The following is a 10,429-nucleotide window of genomic DNA, read 5'->3' as shown; positions in this document are numbered from 1 at the left end:
GTTTTGTGGTTTATTTATGGGCAACCCTGTTTTGTGACAGAAATTGAGCAATTTGAGGAAATCGTCGATCGTTGTTGCATTCAAGTGGAAAAGAGAATAACAACAATCTTTCAGAATGACAAAAGACGTTGACAGGTTAGTTGTTGAAACATTCAGTTAGTCAAATTTTAGCCACAGCCTTTCATGGTTTACGGCTTTCAAAAGGGTATGCTAAAATATAGTTGCTCCCAAATATAGTATGCCCTTTCATGGCGTAATATGGCACTGTCTATAACCCCGAGCAATGCCGATATTCTGACTATTTCTTAGCTCCTTCCCTGTAAGCTTTATACTAATTTTGAGCTGCCCCCCCTTAGCTTGGAAGCTGGCGACGCCCCTGGATATATATATAAATATAAAATAAATATTTCTTAATATTTAATAAATAAAATAATAATTATATTTGGATGATTTGTAAAATATTAATAAAAAAGGAAAACGATTAACGATAACTTAGAAGTCTTGGAAATAATAATAACAAAGTTATTAACTCAAAAGTATTATATTAATATATAATCTGTTACCAATGTTCATTTTTGCTATTACTCTAGGCAGGTATCGATAACTCTCTTTTTGTATTTGTTGTACTTACATGCATTACGTTGATTCATTTTGTTCCTATCTTATTTTTAACTAGCTGACGTGTACCCGGTGTTGCTGGGAGTTAACCTTAGGAGATAGACATATGCCATCACAGACTCTTCTGTAGACCTTTTTAAGATAAACAATTCCCTAGTACATTATTTTGATGTATCTCATAAGGTTTAGCCAGCATTAGCAATGGAAGTGCCCGAAAATATTTATTTTTACGACTTGATTACAACACATTGACTTTTCTCTACTTTCTACACATATAATATGCATGTATTATATACATAAACCTTCCGGAAGAAATTCTCTAAATGATAGTGAAAACCCTATCAAAATCCGTTGCGTAGTTTGGACGAACTAAGCGCACAAACAGACAGACGCGGATAGCGACTTTATTTTATACTGTATTGTTGCCATAGTGCCAATATGTATAAATTGAATCGCAAATCCCATTTATATATATATTTTTTTTTAATGTGACACCTCACAAGAGTGTCCCTGCCTGTGCAGTGTACAGACAGGGGAACTATGTCACCACCCGGTTGGGCGGCGTTGTGAGGCGGAATAAGGTAGGGGCTGTAGGAAGGGATTTGTTAATGCGGGCCTTGAAGAGGCTCGGATTATAGGAGGGAGGAAAAACAGATGCCGGTAGCTCGTTCCACATACGAGCCGACTTACACAAAAACGAGTCGTAAAAACGGCCCGTTCTCATGAAGCCAACGTCAACTGTGAACGGGTGTTCAGCTCGTGTCCGTCGAGTTTCGCGCACGTGCACCGGTGCATCAGGAATCAATGCTGCTAGCTCCTTGGAGCAGGCTCCATTGAAATAACTGCAGAACAGACACAGCATGCCTACATTGCGTCTATGCATTAGAGAAGGCAATCGGTCTGTTGATCTACCTGGGAATAAAAAATAATAATGGAATTAATTATAAATATAATTAATACTTATGTTAATTTGAATGCACTGTGTAATTTGATTTCTTAATACTTGTTTTATGTAAAATCCTTAGGGCATAAATAAATAAACAACATAACATAATTACAATTGTAATGTATGCCATATGTAGCTCGTTCCAATGTGGTGTAGAGGCTGCATATTATTGTAGCGGCTGAAGGTCGTACACAATAATGATACGTGATCCTGTACTGTTATTTATTGGGGAGCTGCTTGTAACAAAAGAGTGCGCACAACTAACGTGCATCGCCTTTTATAAGATCTTGCAAGCATTCCATCTCACTTGCACTCATCCACATTCGTACAGACATCACAACAATTTAGATGTGTGTGTAGAAAATTAACAAATAACAATGTTTTGTTTTTTAGGTTACGCATTGGTCCTCTTCTTACACTTAATTTATTAGGTGTTCCAAACAAGCCAGAGAGAAATAGTCTAGATGAAATTGACAAAAAGCAGGAGAGAAGACGTGTAGATGTAACAGGTAACAAGCTGGTAAGAGAGAGTCTAGATGAAATCGACATCAAGCCGGATAGAAAGAGTCTAGATGAAATTGACAGCAACCTCGGCGAAAGGTATAAATAAATAATTACATAATCAATGTTTATTGTCATTTTGACCAGGCCATTAGCGAGCTTTAGCTTCTAACTGTTATAAAAATACACTAAAAAGGCTATAAAGTTTTAATTTCAAACATGAAAACACTTGGAAAAAAAAGGCTTGCTACATTAACAAAATGTTTCAGAGAAATCAAAATTCAGAAACCACAGTCCTTTATTTAATTAATTTGCAAGAAAACTTTCACTTCACCTTTTACCTCATTTTTTTTCCAAATTTTTTTTTTCCCAGAAAAACAAAAACAAAAAAGTTGAAATTTTGAATCTGTTACTTGAACATCTTAAAGCGTTTATTTCTTCGGTACGTGTTTACCAAAACATACATTATAAAAAAACATCACTTTAATGAAGTTCTACATATTATATTAAATATAAACAAAAAAATTCAATTTTAATGTTGGTATAGCCATTTAAATTCACTTTTTGACATAAAATGAAAGTACATTTTACAACATGCGATTATCGTATAGTTACTTGACTAAAACTGACGAAAAATAACACAAATAAGTTGTAAATTGACCATTTTATATTACTGAAGGCATTAAATAATCTGTCCCCTTCAATTGGATGCCCTGGACTCAATGGACGCCCGAAATCAGCTGGAAAAATAAATAGAAATGCCCATTTGTGATTTCATTGTCAGATGCGAAATGTGATGTTGCCGGATTTAAAGATTTTTCTTATTAGTACAAACATGAATCTAAACTTTTACAGTCTTTATACAATATATAACAATAACACCATTTGACGGTTTTGAAGCGATTTTATATAAGTAAGGCTGTTAATATTTAATTTTTAAAAACATTTAACTTTTCTGTAATCATTTACGTAAAATAAAGTGTAATATTTTTCATACTAATTAATTTAATGTATGAAAGAAAACCATTTTGCACAACTTATACCACTAAATGGCACTATTTCGTTTGTTGCCATCCTAACGCATTGCCTGGTTATCACAGTTAAAATAAGAGGGTCACTGTCTACATTAGATTTCTAAAAACTCTGCATAAAGCACGGATATTTATACATATAAATGTCGCTTGTGCAATGATGGTAGACTTGGCTAGCATAGGATTGTGCCCATAGTGATGGATTGGGAACCCGTCGGGCCGTTTTACCAGCTAATCGATCACCTGATTTTTCTCTTCTTTCTTTCCCCTCAGTTATCCAGAAGAGATAATGCTGGAAGAAATTGATTTAAAGCCACAAGAATTGATAATATTAAAGATACCCAAGGACCCGTGTATATTCTGTGGCAGTACGGACGAGCTGAAGAACTTGCATAGTAATAACATTGAGGATAGCAAAATGGAGAATTACTTGCAAATGATATTATCCTGCTTTAGTATAAAGGTAACTCAATGCTTTTATTAATTCTTCTTCTTTATTGTTCCAGCGCTGACGGTGGCGTTTAAACTACATTATTTCGTCACTAACGCCGCTAGTTATTTAAAGCAACATTTCTATTCTGAATGGTGGTATTTCACGAACGATTAACAAGAGTGAAACATGGCGCAAATATACTTTATAATATCTTAATTGTTTTGTGTAGGGTGGAGCCTAGAAACATTTACAATAAGACAATATTAGCGATTCCATTTGCAAAACTCTCACAAGAGCAGGGTTTACTTAAATAAATTAATGAGTACAGATTTAAGTTTGCCTTCAGACAACATTTGTTTTTTTTTGCATGGTGGTTATCTGTCTATATAAATGTCTCATACTGTGATGAATTAACTTCTGTACTCATATCAATGTGACGAATTAACTTTTTAAATGACTGGAGTAATATTTGTTGCAGTTGATGGACCCAAGTGGCTGCGCGGGCATGTGCGAGACGTGTGTGTCCCGTCTGAAGGACGCTGTCTCATTCCGGGCTCAGGTGGCGGCAGCGGAGGCACTCTTCCAAGAATCAACCAATTTCATCAAGGAAGAACCCACTAATCCCCAAACACCAGAGCATCAACCAACCATTGAAGGTAAAACATCTATTCTCTGTCCAACTTAAGAACAACCTGTTGGAGTACCAAATTAGGTTCGTTCTGCGCATACCACCCCCGCGCTCCTTTCCTTCACCATTGCTCGGCTATATCCGGCAATCTTCGCTGAAAATTCGTTAGTCGTTAGTGCCCGCGCTTAGAGAAATTAACCCATTCAGACCCTGCTATAAAATGAATGTTCAGCCGATATGTCCGAATTCATTATCACCAATTACGAAAAACAAAAAAGGACAGGTAAACATTATTTATGTGTTATTTGTATGACTATTCGATTTACAACAATGCATTTTTATAATTCAAGGATATAGATAGGTAATATATGTATAAAATTTGTGAATGTTGGTGTTGATCGGTTTTTTTTATGTTTATAGGTGGTGCACAAACCTCAACTGACAATGATAATAAATATGTATCGAAAAAAAAATTTGGAATATCGATCACATTGTTGATGAACTCGAGGACAATAATGATAATTCGTTAGCTTTTGAAATTTCAAATGAATCATCTGAGGAAAATTATTTTTTTTTTAATGGCAATGATGATATTTTCAACTTTGGATTGATTTCTTAGCCGATTTGATAAATCTGATCCCTAATAAAGTACAATATGTATTGTAATACTACCATCATCATTATTTGAATGTATTAAAATGTTTTAATTTTTAATTTTATTTATCGGTAGGAAAATAAATTAAATAAATAATTTATTAAAATAGTGGGTCTGAATGTGTTAACGCTCGTCCTTTTAGGAGTGGGAAGAAGGGGTGGAGACATGCGCGTCCACGGGTTGTTCTAATGTTGGACCGAGAATAGGTATAATTCACCTCAAAACAGAGACAACCTTTATAGGATACTGGAAGCAGATAAGAACTGTATTTTTTTATGTTCAAACTTCAGTCTCGACTGCCTGAAGCCAGTGAGATCCCTAATTCAGGGAATATTGTGAGGCTAAATAAAGGAAGTGGCGATGGGAAGGAGGAAGGTTGACAAAATGTGCTTTATTTAATTAAATTTATTAATTTCAAACAAAAGTTTTACAATACTCTCTCACAAATCAGGATAGCGGCGAACTATAGTGCGCACATACAAAATATGCTAATAATTAAAGCAGGTATTTCGAAAAACAAACACTGCTCTCGATCTTTTGTAAAATTTCAATTTTTGATTTAAAGTTAGGATGTCATGTTTTTGCTTGCGAGAAGACTCCATTTTGTAAACTTACTCAAACAAAAAAAGTGGCAAAACGAAACGAACAGCATCACACGTGGCAATTGCTAGAATACAGAGGATTAGCCAAAATTATCCCAAATTAACAATAATCAACCCCAGTGACCAGTAAAATAGTCAGCTCTAGCAAGCTAGATGACTCGTGGTTTAGTAATTCAACCCGTCGGTGTACAAAGCTTGGCGCTCCAGTCTAAAGTATGCGGCGGGCAACTTAATTTGACAGAGGAATATGGTGAATTATAGAGGTTATAGGTAGTGGATTATAGTATTTGTCGGATAATGAAGCAGTGTATTACTGTATTTGGATAAACCCAAAATTTTTTAATTGATTTCAATTGGCTTTCGCTTGGATTTTTAAATCTGTTACCAATTCAGAGCCAAGCAGCTTATGTGCCGCACACAACACGGAGGTTGTAACACATGGCTCCATAGTGAGAGATATTTATTTATTTAGGCTTATTTGAACTTTTTTATTTATTGCCAGGTGGTAATTTCTGCCAATCAATCCAGTTTCTCAATAATAATATTTGTAAATTTATCCAATATTATTTATTTTATTTACAGATAATTCATCAATATATGAAATGGGCGAAGATGTCGACACTACTTTTGCTTATGCCGATTGTGATACCTCATTGGAATCAGGATCACAGGAGATCCTCGAGATAACTTGGAGCGAAGACGAAGAAGCCGGTAGGAGACAGGGTCGGGTAGAATGGATAGATCAAAAACCAAAATATCAAGATGTCAAAAGCGTTGAACCGAAAATGTTACAAGGATCTAACAAGTGCACAGTTTGCGACAAGGTATTTGAAGAACGTTATAGATTGAAAAGACACTTTGAGGTTCACCTCCCAAAAACTCTGTGTGAAATCTGTGGAAGGCAGTTCAACTTCATGCGGGCCTTCAAGGAGCACCTGGGGATTCACTTGGCTGAACATCGGGTGTCCTGTCCGCAGTGTAATAGTTCCCTTGCTTCCAAGACGGGGCTGGCCGCCCACATCAAGGCCAAGCACCAAGGCAAGAAGCTGTTTGTCTGCCCGCAGCAGTGCGGAGACAGATTCGGGAGCGTGTATCAGCGGAATGAGCATTTGATGAAGAAGCACGGGGTTTGGTACGAGCGCTACGTGTGTCCTGAGTGCTCCCTGGCCTGCTTTACAGCTTTGAAGTTGAACATACACCTGAGGGCCGTGCACCGTAAGGAAAAGAATGTTGAGTGTCCGGAATGTGACAAAGTTTTCTTTAGCAAATCAAAGTTGAAGAATCACTTAAAAGCACACTCCGGTGAGTTCTTAATCTTGCTTGTTAATTTTTTTTACATAAGCCCTTCTTCCACGTTTCACCTTATTCCGTAAGATATTTTTATTTCAAATGTACAATTACAGTTGACATAACCAATAATCTCAAATATAGGTCCATGTTACGTAATAACAAGATTTTTAAATTTTTGAATTTTTCATCGAAAAATATGTCAGGGATCCAATTATTAAATAGCAGAATTATTTTTCCCAGTGGTATTACCAACAGTAGGTTAGTTCTGCACCATGGAACAAGAAAAGTCCTGTGCCTGCGCGTCCTTGTGAAGTTGTCAGGAACATAAAACTCAAATCTTTTTTCCTTCTATCGGCGAGGCTATTTATACCCGGCATACCGGACAGAAGACTGATGGATATAACCAGGGTTAACACCCGAATTCTCTAAGATATAAATATCTCGAAACTTTCTTTTATACTTTCTCTACCATTAGAGAAAGTAAAATCCCCATATTATAGTAAAAACAGTTTATATCCATTCTTTAAGATTAACGTGTTTAAGACTGAGTCCCTCGTGGCCTGCTGATTTCTTAGTTTCATGTGCCTCGGGGCGGTGTTGACCATGTCTACTGTGATCAAGAGGCTACTGTCTTCATTTGCGATACGACTATAATATGTTCACTTGAAGAAATATATAATAATAAATGTTTTATTATCTACCTTTTTTTGCTTATGATTGAGGATCTGAGGATTTAATTTACATATTAAAATTGTGAAAGAATATAAATATATTTTTTTAAATTTTTTTTTTATTGTTGATACATTATTTTACAATATTTCATTTTCTAATTCAGTAATGTTGGCCTCACTGGGTAGTTTACCCGTGCTGAGGCCCCCATTTTATAATATAAGAATTTTTACATTTAAAAAGAAAGAAAAACAATTAAAATAAAGATAAATTTAAACTAAAAATAAAGATAAATTTAAACTAAGAATAAAGATTAAAAATTAAAATATAATTATCACACTAAAAGAAAAATATTAAAAGAGAATGTAAATCGGCATTTATAATGATTTATGTGTTTATGCGTGTTGCGTGTTTTATATATTTTTTTGTGTTGCGTGTATATGTTTTATTCTTTTATGTTATAGAATTTTGGTAATATTGTCTTTTTGTTCTTTAATCCATTTTTTTATTTTGTGTTTGAATTTATTTTTATTTTCCTCAATTTTTGTTTCAAGTGGAAGACTGTTGAATGCTTTAATAGCGTGGTATTTATGGTGTCTTTGTCCAAAGGTAGTGTTTACCGTATATTATTATATATATATTATACAGGGTTTTCCAATAAGAGGTGTTATTTTGAATAGCCCGCTATTTCGGTAGATGTTACTTTTGAAGCTGTCATTTTTTGACATTTTACAAGTAGAATTCCTGCGGTTTATGGTCCGGTGGAGTCATTGGACCTTACTTTTTCGAAAATGAGGCTGGAGCAACAGTTACGGTGAATGGATTGCTATCATGATTTTTTATGGCCGGAATTGGATGGTATTGATATGGACAACGTTTACTTTCAACAAGACGGCGCTACGTGCCACACAAGCAACGAAACCATTGATCTTTTACGATTGAATATCAAAATAACACCTCTTATTGGAAAACCCTGTATTACGTAGTGTGTTTTTTTAGTGCGGTTGAGTGATTTCTGTTTCAGTCTGTTTTTGGTGTCAGTATGTTTTCTATTTCTGATCGCCCTATTTATCTTTTTTGAGTTTTAAAGGTTATAATGTTGTTGTGACTTTTGAATGAGAGTGGGATTTTGTTGTAGATGTATTATTTGTATCGCCGATTAAATAAATGGTGCTCTCCTTTTGCAGAGGAGAGAAACTTTGTGTGCGACCTGTGCGGTAAGGCATTCAAGGATCGGGCAAATATGCGAAAGCACCTGAAGATTCACTACGACACTCGGGACAACCCGTGTCCCTTCTGCGATGCGGCCTTCATCCAGACTACTTCGCTCAAATGCCACGTGAGGACTCACCACAAGAATGTCGCTTTCATCAAGAAAAAAACTAGGAAAAATGCAGACACCAAAGAGCCTGAGATTGTCTACACTATTACCTATAATGAAGATGAAGGTACAAAAGTTGAAGATGTAATAATGTAGTACCTACATAATAAAAATACATTTAGAATTATTTTTTTTAACTCTTTTATTTAAAAAATTCACCACGGGAGCGCTTTACAATAATTCTGTGACTTAATTCTAAAAGAATCAATGACATTTTTTAATACACTGAAAACTGGACAAGTGTTCAATTAGCGAAAACATTTAAATTTTGACATATGTATAATTCGGAACATAAAACTACTTTTAACATAATAAAACTAGGGAATAAATCTTTGCGCAAGTCCCCAGCTGTAATTACAAAATAATAAATACATACAGAACATGAAAGTGGTTTTGCATCCGATTCTGGCAGCACATATTCTGCAACATGATAATGGCTTCCGTCAAAATGCGTCAGTTGTGTATCCACAGTTGGAATTTCATGGTTACATTCTGAACACAAAACTTATTAATTTTAAACTTCACTTGGCTGATGAGAATGGTTTCTTTCCAAATATGTCAGCAGATGAATTCGCAACTGAAATTTTATGTTACAATCAGAACACAAAACTGGTTTTAACTTAATAACGAATCTGTATGCGAGTCCCCAGCTTCACTTAGAATAACAATCAGAATATGCAAATGGCTTTCCCCGGAATTTCGCAGCATTTGATGAGCAACTAGAATTTTATACTCTCCTCGGAACTTAAGAATGGTTTCCTTCGAAATGCGTGGGCAGATGAAACCGCAAGTGGACTTAAACTGTGCATTCGGAACACAACATTGGTTTTAACTTGAGTGATATTTTTTTATTAACCTAACCTTTAATTATTAATGCACCCAGAACATGAAAATGTTTTTCCTCCGATTTTTGGAGCACACAGTCAGCAACTATAATTTCAAAATTGCATTTTCAATTTTTTTCGTGCATTCTGAACACAAGACTGGTTTTAACTTAAGAATGAATACTTTTGAATAAAATACGAGACAACCCAGAGTCCACCAGTCCACTAGTTTAAATTATAATTGTACTTACTTAATTTTATGATTTGGCAAGGAACATGATGATTATTTTGTATTTATTTAACTAATAACTTAAAAATATATATCAGACATACTGCGAAAGAAACAAATGTAGCACTTATGTTTTGCAATTCTTTCACTGCGGCCGCACCAAAAAGTCTTGCGGGCCGCAGTTTCTCCACCTCTGATTTATATAAAGGAGATTGTCTGTGGATAACATATTAACATGTATTGTTATGGCGAATAACCGGCGGGCTGCGTCGAATTTATTTTTATACAAATCTACAGTTTCATTCAGAGATTCGTGAAATTTTGCACCACACCATCCTCTTTTCCTACCCCTTAAAGCAGAATAAAAGTCGGGCAATGCCGGGTGCTTCAGCTAGTCTTCAGTTAGCCTTTATATAAAAGATAGTGTATGTGGGTAGTGTGGATTTAAAAAAACTGCAAATGTACACTTTTATTCCGAGGTTAATGAAAATTTGCACACTTGACCTTCAAAGCAAGAGGAAGGATGTATTAATCATTCTGATTTCGAAAAATTCTGCGTAAACTTCAGCTGTTCCACGTGAAGGAAGTTGCGGGGAATTGTTGTTTTGTTCTCCACAAATTT

The 10,429-nt window shown here is 35.2% G+C and overlaps 1 protein-coding gene across 1 annotated transcript; it reads left to right on the top strand.

Moving 5' to 3' along the window:
* On the top strand, positions 1-8,986 carry LOC149413395 (uncharacterized). Its single transcript, XM_089645086.1, has 6 exons — positions 1-135; positions 1,958-2,164; positions 3,370-3,559; positions 4,008-4,185; positions 5,997-6,716; positions 8,561-8,986. The coding sequence occupies exons 1-6, from the start codon at positions 116-118 to the stop codon at positions 8,848-8,850; spliced, it is 1,605 nt and encodes a 534-aa protein (XP_089501212.1). The 5' UTR covers positions 1-115; the 3' UTR covers positions 8,851-8,986.
* The last annotated feature ends 1,443 nt before the right edge of the window (positions 8,987-10,429 follow it).

Source organism: Hesperophylax consimilis, chromosome 22 (genome assembly GCF_061612785.1).
Source record: "Hesperophylax consimilis isolate HC1 chromosome 22, BYU_Hcon_1.0, whole genome shotgun sequence".
Taxonomy (NCBI): Eukaryota; Metazoa; Arthropoda; class Insecta; order Trichoptera; family Limnephilidae; genus Hesperophylax; species Hesperophylax consimilis.
This window is presented reverse-complemented; position numbering and strand designations above follow the sequence as displayed.

Bases quoted from the DNA above. Each gene is read 5' to 3' on its own strand.
- LOC149413395 (XM_089645086.1), top strand. From the start codon at position 116: ATGACAAAAGACGTTGACAG. The intron at 136-1,957 runs GTTAGTTGTTGA...TTTGTTTTTTAG, and splicing joins ATGACAAAAGACGTTGACAG to GTTACGCATTGGTCCTCTTC. The intron at 6,717-8,560 runs GTGAGTTCTTAA...CTCCTTTTGCAG, and splicing joins TCACTTAAAAGCACACTCCG to AGGAGAGAAACTTTGTGTGC.